Below are 12504 nucleotides of genomic sequence, written 5' to 3' on the forward strand. Positions count from 1 at the left end.
GAACTCCATCTGTCTCACTCCCTAGTTGTTCCTTCCAGTTTAACTGCACGCGAATGTGGGTCTGCCCAGTCTGCAATTCAATGCCACACATGGTCAACCAACCGCCACACCAGATGCAGCCTTGGTTGCCCCGGTCCTCCAGCTGCCACCTTGCCTCAGGCCCTCTCTGCCCAGCTGCCCATCTCTGCCCCTTTTACCCATCTGGATGAATGTTTCTTCTTTAACTCCTTGGTGGTAGGACTTCCGTATAGTTTGATTTTCTGGCAGTTCTGGTTGTTTTTTGTTTTTAAGTTTGTTGTCCTTCTTTTGGTTGTGCAAGGAGGCACAGTATGTCTGCCTACACCTCTCTCTTGGCCAGAAGTCTAGAACCTCTTCCGGCCAAGACGTTCTTTACCCTTTTCTCTTTGTTTAACTTAAAGCATTTAACATTATGAAATTAATTATTTGTCATACTTCTGAGCAGATCTTATCCTCCTTTTTGGTAAGGAGGATAAACATTTATGTGCATATTCATAAGAGGAGGTTTACAGAATCCTCTTTGATTTGCTCTCAATGCAAAGATTATTGGTCCTCTCATTGATGTTCACTCATAATTCACATTTACACTGCTTGAATTCAGACATGTCTAATGAGAAGTTCCCTTAAATTTGGAGGATTAACATCAGGTACCAAGCTGGTTCAGTTTTTAAATGGCTGTTTTTCACAGGAACTTTTCAAACAGTTTTGCACTTGTTACAGTAATGATACTTGCTAAGGTAGATCATGGTGTGGGTTTTAAAGTACTACTATATCTCTATATTTTTTCCAATAGTTTCACAAGAAAGAGGAGCAAATCAATCAACATAAACAGGATGTTAAAATGTCCAACCAATAATGAAAAACTTTGGCTGAGAATGTACTCAAATTGTTGTCCTAAGAGGCCCCGCACGACATGGATTTGCAGATAATTCCCCAGCACCTTCTCATGACACCTTAACTGTCCCTCAGTATGGTATTCTTTCAGTTCCTCGAATGCAAGTTCTTTCTCTTCATACCTATTTTTAAGTATTTGTTCAAACTCTGGCTTGGCCTGGAATGGTCGACCTCTTTGTTCCCCTCCTATACATCCTAACCATTCTTAGATTCCATTTTAGGTGCTGCTTTTACAAGGATATCTATCCTTTAAGAAAATGTTCACTTGTCTCCAAGGGTATCCAAATTCCATTTGCAGATGAGTAATGCTATAGATTTGGGTATGTCAACACAAAGCCTCAAACACCCTCAAAGAAAACAGCACAGTTTTGCCTGAAGATAGAAGTGATTCCTTATGTTGATAACTTGTAATAAGGCAAGAAAATAACTATGAGATATAGGAGTTAGACAAAGGAAATTATATAATCATTATTTGTGGGTTAGTGATTTGCATATGTAGAAAAATGCAAAAAAAATCTATCGAGAAATAATTTGAATTAATAGGTAAGTATATAAAGACTGCTGAATAAAAGGCCAATGTACAAGACTCCACTGTATTTTTAATAAAAATAGATATGATTTTTTAAAAACAGATTTACAATAATATAAAAAATCATGTATCTAAGATTAAATCTAATAAAGGATATAAAGGATCTTCTACATAGAAAACTAGAAGTTATCCTTAAAAGGAACCGAAGAAGACCTACATAAATGGAATAAATATAGATATTATATAATATATAATATCTTAATATTATATATATAGTATCTATCTATATATATTTTTTCTCACAAAAAAATGCATGTAATCATGCCATTTGTGACTACATGGATAAAATTGGAAGATATTATTATGCTAAGCCAAGTCAGACAGAGTAAAACACATACACTATGATTTCACTTATATGTGAAATCAAGGAAAAATAAAACCAACAAATAAAACAAAACAAAAACAGACCAATAGATACAAGAACAAGCTGATGGTTGCCAAAGCAGAGGTGGATGGGGAGATGGGAAAGAGAGAAAGCATCTATGTTTAACCAGAGAAATGTGTTAGGATATTTAGCAAAAAATGTGTGGAATAGAAATTTTAAAAAGAGACAATATATGAACTACAAGAAACTAAGGAACAAGGGAGCATATAGAAACCTTATAACAATGTTTGGGATAGATTTCAGGAAAAAACAAACCTCAAATAGAGTGAGTCAATTCTCTACATATGTTCAATTATCTGTTCAGTTCACTGTTTCAGATATTAATGCGGATTACTCACAGCTATAACAATTTCTCTAGAGATGTCTTTTTTGCAGTAGATAAATAAATACATAATTTTTTTAAATATGAAAAAATTCAGACCTAAAATTGTATGAAACTTAAGCTGTGGCACATACTAAGGCAGGGAGTAGGGAGACAGAGAGAAACCAATTGGGTCTCTCAACAAGGCAGATTACATGACATGCAGTGTGGTCAGTTTCTAGTCTCCCTCCACAAATACGGGCTCCAGGGTTTTGTACAAGCTCCCTACCCTTTCCTTAGCCAGGTTTCCTCCATATCTGCACCACCTTCCTGCCACTCCTCTCCAAGCACAGATAAAATTCATCTTACAGCCACTCAACTTGTCCTGATCTTTCTTGATTTAGGCAGAGGGTGGAGGGTTAAGGTCTGCAGTTGCAGCCAAAGGAATGTATCAAAGACAGAGCATTATCTGGACACACCTGTGTGCCTCTCGCAGCAAACAAGCACCCTGAGGGAGACTGGGAAAGAGAGCTTCTGTGCCTGGGTTGTGGACTCATCTGTCTCCAAAAGCTCTCTGTCCAGCATCCCCCTCCCCCTTCATGAACACAAGCCTCAAACCCCAGAAACTCTAAAGTGCCCTTTTGCCAGGACTTTTAGCAAACAGATACTTTGGGGTTATGGTTATGGATAATTTCACATTATAAATTAAAAAGATCTCCACATTAACTGTTTTAACTTTACAGAATTTCCAGAGAAATACAACAAACTCGCTCTTGAGCTCCTTAGGAGCAGAGACTGTGTGACCCACAGTTATAATCCCAGCATCCAGCACAAAATGTTGCAAAAACTTGATGCTTAATAAATGTTTAAAGTAACTCGTTTCAATTAATTCACTCACTCTTCTGTCAGGGCAGCCATTTCTCTAGATCAGGTGAGACAAAGGGTCCAGCTCAGACCTCAGTTACATCTTTTTTGCTCATGGCCCCAATTGCTTCAGGAATTTTCTGGGCCTAACTCTTCAGAATTTCAACTGTATCTTGGGCCCTAATCTTGGCCTGAAGACACAAAGAGTTTAAATCCAAACAATGGAAGTGAGCTTCAACTGAAGAGTTCTTTGTTATTTTCCACATGAACAGGATGTGCCTTCATTTGCTTATTCAGTAAACACCTAAATATCAGGAAAAGTTACAAGGAGTCCAAGAAAAACCCAAATCACAACTTTAAGTAGCAGTATGTGTTTATCCCTGTGTTTGGCGGAGGAAGAAGTACCCGCTGTTTAAAAAAAAAAAAAAAAAATTTTTTTAAATTTATTTAAATGTCAGTTCGTGCCTAGAGATTTATCCCAGTTTCACTCCACCAGCTCCCAGTATCCGCTTCTAACTTTAAAGTAGGTTGTGGAAATAGTGGTAAGACTGTGCCTCTGAAATACACAAGGGAAGTTTTTTTCCAAGAACCCAGTATGTGCAGCTTGGGGCCAGTACAGATCCCTCATCTTGCTGGAAACTGGAAAGCCCACAGCATGTATGTGTCCAGCTCTGCGCTAAACTGGGTCACTGAACCAGATATGGCTGATCTCACATGCTGGTGAGTTCAACAAGAGAAACTGGCAAGTGAACATCAGGTACCGTCACCCGGAAGGAACAAGGTTCGCTCAGTAGAGCTACTGGTCAGCCAGAGCGGAAGCATTAAACGTGAATAGTTCCTCGGACCCACAGCCAGCTAGGCCTCTACTAAAGCAGAGTCTGATAGGTCTCACCCGGAAGCCCCACCCTTCGCCCCGTCCTGGGACTGATTCTTTGGCCCTTATACACCTGTGAGGGACCCTGTGCTGCAGAAAGGGTCAGAAAAACCAAGATAGCGGAGAAAAAAAAAAAAAACGGGAAGCCAAGAGGCGAGCAAGTCTCCGTTCCCTCCTCCGGTTGGCTAGGGTTTTCCTCATCCCTGTCTGTGATTGGCTGTTCCCTTAAAGATGCCCCTAGTGCGCAGAACCCTGCCCACCGCTCATTGGCTTCGGTCCCGTGGGCGGAGCCTGAGAGCCCTGCTGGAGGCTGAGGAGCTGGACGCTGTTGGGACCTTCTCGGGGCCTGCGGTAAGTGCTGTGGTAAGAATAGCGGCTTCTGACTTTTTTGGACACTTAGCAGTAGGAGCCTAGTACTTACACTTTCGGCTTTCACCTGTGGGCGCTAGTCCGGGCTAAGGAGGGAGATGTGGGTAGACAACCGTGCCTCTCCTGAAGTCATAGGTTCTGTGGAGTCGTCTTTGCCGCCTACCCGCCCGCTGCCCCGGGGCCCTGCCTCGCGCCCAATGGCCAGAAGGTTACCATCCCCCTTTGCTCCCAAACCCAGAGATCACCGCCCCACTTGCTACTCTCCCCACTCTGGCCCCTGCTCGCGAGTCTTTAACAAGCTCCACCCCTCTAAATAAATGTCTTTCTTTGACTCACTCCCCACCCTGCTAAAGGCAATTTGGAAGCAATTAAACGTTTACTAATTAAAGTTTTGTCGAAGTAGTTTATGTATAATAAAAAAGAACACTATGAAACAGGTTTTTTGTTTAAGACCAATACCTACCCACCCCTAAATCCGTTTTGCGGAGGTCACCGCTTTTAAAATTTTCATATTCAGATCTTTTTATCACCCCACTAAATCTAAATAATATGCTTACACCGCCTTTCTTGATTTATCATTTTGAGATTTCTTTATCTCACTTCACTACTCCCACCAGTTTTCAATTTCCATTTTTGTTCTTATGTTGATCTTTGCAGCTTTCAATCATAGATTTCAACCTGTATCCTGTCAGCCTTAGGTGGTAGCTCTGTATTACATGAGGATGTTGACACTTCTTCCAACTACAGCCTACAATTAGCTGACCCTCAACAGTTACATTTAATTACATATATTCAAAAATATTGGAGGCACTGTTCTTGGACTTGGAGATATAGTAGTGAACAAAATTGCTGATGTCACTATTCTCATGAAACTTCTAGTGTGGGAAATAAGACAATAAATAAATGCATACATGTCAGATGATGTTAACAGCAGAATCATGGAGAAGTCATTTCAAGCTGGGAGAACAGCAGGAACCCAGGTAGTATAGAATAAACAGGTGTGGGGCTTCCAGGGAAGTGTGGAAGTTACTCTCTCTGCTTAACTTGACACAGACAGTTTCAAAGATGAAGAGCAAGAGCTTCCTATTGAACTGGGTGCTCAGGAACCACGATAGGCTCCTCAGTGAGTTAGTGATTTCATAAAACTAGGTTTTAGGATACTGGATCCCACAGTTTGGTAATGATAGTGGGAGCAGAAGAAAGCAGGAGACAGGGTGGGCGTCCTGCTAGCCTTTAACAGAGAGTCCTGCAAAATCTACTTGCTGCTTCATTTCCTCTAGGAACACTTACTGGAATACCCAAAATCACAGTGGTTTCTCTCTCTCTTGAATTTTTATTATAAGTTGAAGCTGGAGAGGTTAGTAAATTGCCCAAGATAGAATGGTGGGGCCCAGGACTAAGCATCTGTAAAATGAGAACAGTAGAATAATGGTTTCTATTTAAGACTGTGAAAATAGTGTCTGGTATGTAGTATAAGTGATCAAGAGGTACTTGCTGTTATTAATATTATGTTCTCAGTTAACCAATTATAAAAGCATTTTGAGTTTAGGAACTACTTCTGTGTCTAAATGACTTACTTATTTGAGGAATATTTCTTCAGCAGTAACTACATTTCAGGCAGTGTTTAGGTGCTATGGGTATAGCACTAAGTCCAAGATGCCTCTTCCCTTTACAGACTCCAGCTACCAACACAAACTTGCAAAGCAAACAAGTAAACATTGCCAACTGTGCCAAGAGCCTACCATTGGCCATGTAAGTTCCAAACAATTGGCCCTGGCAGAAATCCCCGGTTTCTTGCTGAGGTAGTGACTTCATCGTATAGGTTTGATTAACATCCGGTGACCTTTGTTTTTATCTGCCACAGGGTGTTTCATCTCTGCTTCCAGCATATCACTGAAGGCTGAGAATGTTAGCATCTCAGTGAAAGCTGGTGCTGGATAAGGAACAGGGCTTTACAGGCTGTGGGGAAAGGATTGCTTGTGCTCTTCTACTTCACAAGAAAACCAATTAAGCACATGGGCAATGGGGTTTTGGCATACTACCTTTTTGCCCCTTGAGGTGTAAAAGTATACATATAAACATACCACAGACTGAGACTGGGGTATTTCTGGTCTTAGTTTAGCTATTGAAACATCACATTTTGTGTGACCTCATCCAATTTCAAGAGAAATAATGCTGATTTGGAGAGCATGATTGAGGTGGAGTGGGCAAACCCAGAGGAGGGTCAGAGGTGACCAAATGAATAAAACGGAACTTCCAACTTGCTTAGGCATCCCCAGTTGTCCCTCTGTGGTGTGAGTAATGTCACCCAAACAGAACTTCAGTTGGGAAGTCCAGTGCTTATTAAATATGGTCAATGAAGGATCAAAAGGAGAAACTTGTTTTTTCCACTCATTAATTTTCCCTTTTATTGATTCCTCTGCTCCTCTGTTACCTTTTCTTCTCATTTGTTTTTCTTTTCTTCTCAGCCTTTATTCCTCTGCCTGGTTTTGTTCATGTTCTGAGGAGGCTGTGAAAAGGAACCATGGATCCTGCAGCATTGGTAGAAGCCGTGGTGGAAGAAGTAGCTTGTCCCATATGCATGACCTACCTGAGGGATCCTGTGAGCATTGACTGTGGCCACAGCTTCTGCCACAGTTGTCTCTCTGGACTCTGGGAGGTTCCAGGGGAATCCCAGAACTGGGGTTACACATGTCCTCTCTGCCGGGCTCCTGTCCAGCCCCGGAACCTGAGGCCCAATTGGCAGCTGGCCAGTGTGGTAGAAAAAGTCCATCTGCTTGGGCTGCACCCAGGAATGGGGCTGAAGGCTAATGTGTGTGATCTCCACGGAGAGCAGCTAAAGATGTTCTGCAAAGAGGATGGCCTGATCATATGTGAGGCCTGCAGCCGGTCCCCTGAGCATGAGGCCCACAGTGTCGTGCCCATGGAAGATGTCGCCTGGGAGTATAAGGTGGGAGAGAGAGGCTAGCTACCCCAGTCTCTCCCCTGCTCCTCACTTGGCTATCTCTAAATTAAGGACTGCAGGCCAGAGGACCAGAGGCCAGAGATAAAATGAAAACTGATACCTTTGGTCCTCATGCCCATAGAATCTTGGGATCTGATATAGTGAGCCACATCTCTCCTTAACATTTTTGATCTCCTTTGACCTCCTTCCCTCCCACCTCCAACCCCATCCTCAGTTCCTAAGTGGGTTAATGCCTTACTCAAAGATGCTTCCTTACTGGGAATTTGAAGACCAGTCTGGTCTATCTGGGGTTCTTGGAATACAAAGAAGGTTTTAGGAGGCCATAGGATAACTTGGCAAGTAAGGATAAAAAGAGGTGTGGATAGGCCAAGGTGGTTTTCTGGCAAGCTTGGAAACAGTCCTTTTCTTCTAAAGAAACTTAGAGACTCCAGGAGTTGAAGTGATTGTCAAATCAGAAGCTACTTTGAATGTCATGTAGGCAGGAATCCACTCCTTTGGCATCCCCCTTCTCCTGGCATTTATTGTGGCTCATCACCTGAGGGACACTTCTTTTCCCATTACCTACCAATGCTAGGGAGCGTCATTAGCAACCCAGCTGCCCGGGGTGACCTCATGAGGTTTTAATCTCTTCCAGTGGAAACTCCACGAGGCTCTGGAACATCTGAGGAAAGAGCAAGAAGAGGCCTGGAAGCTGGAAGTTGGTGAGAGGAAACGAACTGCCACCTGGAAGGCAGGTTGCCACCTGGGGAAGGAGTTTGGGTGGTCCCAGTGTTGTTCTAGAGCTGGCTTATGGTAGCTCCCTCATCTCTGTGAAGCAGAATGTGGAGTTTGAGGTCAGAGAGCCAGGAACATTCATACCAGCTTTCTCTACCAGGTGTGCAGCCACAGGCGGGCCATGAACTTCTCATCCCAGATTCTTGTTTGTGATATTGGGGTAACCTCTGGCCTAATGTCCTCATATGTCCTTATACACAGCTCACTTATATGTTAGTTCGTGGTGGTACAATTTGTGTAATGCTTAGTAAAACATGGTTTCTGTTTCACTTTCCCCAGGTAGAGCATACATACTAAAAATTAAGTTATTAAAATCCTGGAAAATCCCCTCTGAAATAAATTTGAGGACCGTAACTACCAAACTATCAGAACTTTAGATCAATAGAAGATAACCTGAACCAGTCAAAAACAACATATTGAACTGATATAATACCAGAAAGAAGCAAACACATCTAGCACTATAGCTGTCACAGTGCCTTAAAGGCTTAAGTGTAATGCTCTGGTTGTTATTTTGAGAATAGGATATATTATTCAGAAAATAGGAAGTAGAGCATACAGTACCAAGATAATGTCCTGGGCCCGACTGGAGCCGATAAGAATAAGGAATAGAGACCCAGGAGCACGCACAGAAGCATGTGGGAACAGAAAGGTAGGAAAAATAGTGTACTTTGTCTTGGCCTCTGTAGTATCTGGCACACAGTTGGTACCAAAACATTCCAGAGTGTGTGCGTGCGCGTGCACACACACCCAGGTTTCCTCAGTCCCAGGTGGCTCTTACACAAACAATATCAGTGCTTCTGATCTTGGCTGTGCAGATGCAGGTAGAAACCCGAAAGCAGAGTATCATGTGGGAGTTTGAGAAGTATCAGCGATTACTAAAGAAAAAACCACCAGGTCGGCAGCTGGACGTAGAAGCAGCCACAGCTCTAGCCAGCCTGGAGCAGGAGGAGAGGGAGACCAGACAGAAACTAGAGTTGAATCACGACGCACTCATCCAGCAGAGCCGGGTCCTGTGCAGGCTGATGGCAGAGCTGGAAGAGAGGTCTCAGAGGCCTGTCCGATGGATGCTGCAGGTGAGTGACTCTCATAACCATCCACCCCCATTCTCACTAATGCCTGCTCTTTTTCTACCTTTGGTTGGTTGTCCAACTCGGCCCATTGTAGGCACATAGGTGGAGCAGTGTCTAGGCAGCTCTGGCATCAAACCAGCCCTTCCCCTTCAGCTAGACAGTTGAGATGGAGCCTGGAATCGACCAGTCCAGCTCAGCCTGCGCTGCTCCCTTCCTGTAGGATTCTGTCCTCCACCTTTGCATACCTTCTCTCCAGCCTTGTTCACCACCTTTCCTGCCCTTAGAGAAACCCCCTTCCAGAGCTCATCGTCCATCTGATCCCTCCCAGGAACAGCACATACTCATGTGCTTCATTTTTTTCTCCTTCCAGGGTATTCAGGAAGTCTTAAACAGGTATGTCCTCATCCTTGGAGCCCCTAGGCAAACCTGGGAGGGATAGTGGGGCCTGGCCAGAAGTGGAGAAGTAACAGAGACCCAGTACTACAGAAAAGCAGGAGCTGCTCCATAATGTTCTTCCTCTTTCCTTATATTGGCCAAAGAAGCTTTGGTCATCTTTCTTTTTTCTTCATTGTGTTTGGTAAGATTCATTTCAAGTATTACCAGTAAGAATTTCAGAAAAGTTACAACATATGTTTTCCAGTAGATCTCCCAAGGAGTGAAAAACCCTGCAGATGCAACCATTAGTGTTCTAAGCTCTTCAGTGTAGCGTTTCTCTTCTGGCACACCGTGTTCCTCTCCCCACATCAGGTGCACATAACCCTACTCACAGCACAGATGTTCTCCCTGTGCCACAAATGGTTCAGCTCAGTTGAATAATCATCACATCTCTGCTTAGCCTGGTGATGCAGGAGAGGGACACCTCCCTGCTAAGCCCCTCTTTTGTGTACTAAGGGAAAGAAGGGAAGGTCCTTATAGCAGAACTAAGACTTCTTGTCCCAAGGCTTAACCCTCCTCCACTAGGAGCAACTCTTGGAACCTGCAGCGGCCAGAACCAGTCTCCCTGGAGCTAAAAACAGTTTGCTGTGTGCCAGGCCTAAGAGAGATGCTGAAGACATACGCAGGTAATGAATGCTGGGGGAGGCTGTGATGGGCAGTGGGGGAACCCTCCCCACAAAAATTAAGTGGTTCAGTGTGCTCTGGGTGGCCCCTCACTCTGTACCAGTGTCACCAACCAGGATCTTTTTCCCTAGCTGATGTGCGCCTTGATCCAGACACTGCTTATTCACGCCTCATCGTGTCTGAGGACAGGAAATGCGTGCGCTATGGAGACACCAAACAGAAACTGCCCGACAATCCTGAGAGATTCTACCGCTATAACATCGTACTGGGCAGCCAGTGCATCTCCTCGGGCCAGCACTACTGGGAGGTAGAGGTGGGAGACAGGTCTGAATGGGGCCTGGGAGTGTGTAAGGAAGATGTGGACCGGAAGGAGGTGGTTTATTTATCCCCCCACTATGGATTCTGGGTGATAAGGCTGAGGAAGGGCAATGAGTACCGGGCAGGCACTGACGAATACCCGCTCCTGTCCTTGCCAGTCCCTCCCCGACGGGTGGGTGTCTTCCTGGATTATGAGGCCCATGATATCTCCTTCTACAACGTGACTGACAACAGCTCTCACATTTTTACTTTTCCCCACTATCCCTTCCCGGGACGCCTTCTGCCCTATTTCAGTCCTTGCTACAGCATTGGTGCCAACAACACGGCTCCTCTGGCCATCTGCTCCCTGGACAGGGAGGACTAAGAGAGCCACCATCCCAGGCAGAGGCCTCAGAATTTCACCTGGGCCACAGGGGTCTTGGAGGGCCTTGCCCAGGGGCCTGCTGTTCCTGGGCTAGAGTCTCTCACTAAACCACTCACGTGAAAGAGGTGAGGCTTAGTCAAATGAGCATTGTCCTCTGTGAGGGAAGCATGACAGGGCCAATGGTGAGGATCAGAGTAGGGTCGGAGTGGCTCTAACAATGATGACTTCTCCTTTCCGTAGCTCTGGCCCCTCTTTTTCAGTCCCTGTTGTTGCCATAATTAAGTCAGTAAGGGCAATGAAGTAGATCCAGCCTTCTGGAAACCTATTGGGTAGGGTTTACCAACAAGTCAGACGAATACTGCTCATATCCAGACCTGGCAGCCACGCTAAAGCCCGTCAGAGGAAGCCTCACCTGAGGTTTGCTGCAAATGAGCAAGTGTTTGAGCCCAGCTCTCCAACCTGTGAACCATAGAAACAGTGCAAATTGCCCAGACTGCCCCAGTGGTCGTCCCCCTCTGAGCATGAGCTGGACACACCGCTGTGTGCCAGGCACTGAGGAGACCTGTGTCCTCATCCTGCCCTCTCTGAGTGACAGGATCAGAAAGCCTGTGAGCCTTGTTTTAATTTTCACTTTATGGGTTAGAAAACTGAAATGGCCTTAATAGAGCAAGTTTTTTCTCGCAAAGCTGTTGAAAGAAGGTTGTAAAGATTATGAAGTGTTTATCACATTTCAATGAAACAAAGATTGACAGACTCACTTCTCAGGTCACATGTCTGCATCTCATTCATTACATTTGGATCTGAAACTTCCCACTTGTTTGAAAGATGTTTTGTCCTACATGGAGAAATGGGTAGAGGGGCTGCATACTCTCCTACCTCACAGGGTTGTTGTAAGGATCTCGGATCCATCCCAAACCTGTGTTCCTTGCTCAGGGACAGAGGAAGGCATGCTGTGGTTATTGCCTATGTAGCCTTCCTAGCTCTCCTTCTCAGCCAGCATCTTACAGCAGGGCCCGTGTGTCTCAGGGCCTGTCCTGACAGCCGAGGGCCCTATAGACAGAACGTGGCCGTGCCAGGGGCATACTCTGGGTCCCAGTAATATATTGTGAATCTATTTTCTTGTATATTTGTTGTCTTTGCATTAGAGTTTGAGGCTGTGACTGTAGGGTAGTAGAGAGAATTTTTAAAAGAAAAAAATACCCAGGAAGGAAGGTTCACTCACCCACAAACTATTTAAGCCAAAGTTTGGCTCTTCTGGTGTCACCAAGGGAATCCACATGGTTCCGGTAACTACCTACCGTTCTCCGTTCTCCCTGCCTTTGTCTTCTCTAAAGGTGTGAGGAAAGGAGGTGTGGGGAAAAGAACAGGACTAGGCACAAGAAGCCTGTTGTGGAGCCATAAGTTATAATGAAGGAGAAATTACGACCATATATCTGTGCTGTTGACCTAGAAGTGATGCTGTGTGTGGCAAAAATAATTCACTGCAGGCCTTAAGAGTATGATGTGGGAATAACTGTCTGGAAACAAAGTGCAAGGCCAGCATGTGAGAGTTGATGGCTTTGCCTGTGGTGAGAGGCTACATTACGTGTGTCACATATTGTCACAGTGACTGTTTGACACCACCTCTGATGTAGTTTAGACATGAAGTTAGTGACTGGGT

At 44.5% G+C, this 12504-nt stretch overlaps 1 protein-coding gene across 4 annotated transcripts; it reads left to right on the top strand.

Annotated features, from left to right (window-relative positions):
- The first annotated feature begins 4207 nt into the window (after window positions 1-4207).
- Window positions 4208-12144, top strand: TRIM68 (tripartite motif containing 68). 4 transcript variants are annotated; one of them, XM_053670874.1, is made up of 7 exons: window positions 4208-4276; window positions 6763-7244; window positions 7894-7989; window positions 8849-9106; window positions 9474-9496; window positions 10064-10164; window positions 10294-12144. In XM_053670874.1, exons 2-7 carry the CDS (start codon window positions 6819-6821, stop codon window positions 10842-10844), a joined length of 1455 nt encoding a protein of 484 aa, XP_053526849.1. In that variant the 5' UTR covers window positions 4208-4276; window positions 6763-6818; the 3' UTR covers window positions 10845-12144. The 4 variants fall into 4 exon arrangements, with proteins under 4 accessions (XP_053526849.1, XP_053526850.1, XP_036991625.2 ...); XM_053670875.1 differs by having other exon boundaries at window positions 6763-6896; XM_037135730.2 differs by having other exon boundaries at window positions 4227-4288.
- Window positions 12145-12504: the final 360 nt, after the last annotated feature.

Source organism: Artibeus jamaicensis, unplaced genomic scaffold, assembly GCF_021234435.1.
Source record: "Artibeus jamaicensis isolate MK-2021 breed Jamaican fruit bat unplaced genomic scaffold, CSHL_Jam_final contig_64, whole genome shotgun sequence".
Taxonomy (NCBI): Eukaryota; Metazoa; Chordata; class Mammalia; order Chiroptera; family Phyllostomidae; genus Artibeus; species Artibeus jamaicensis.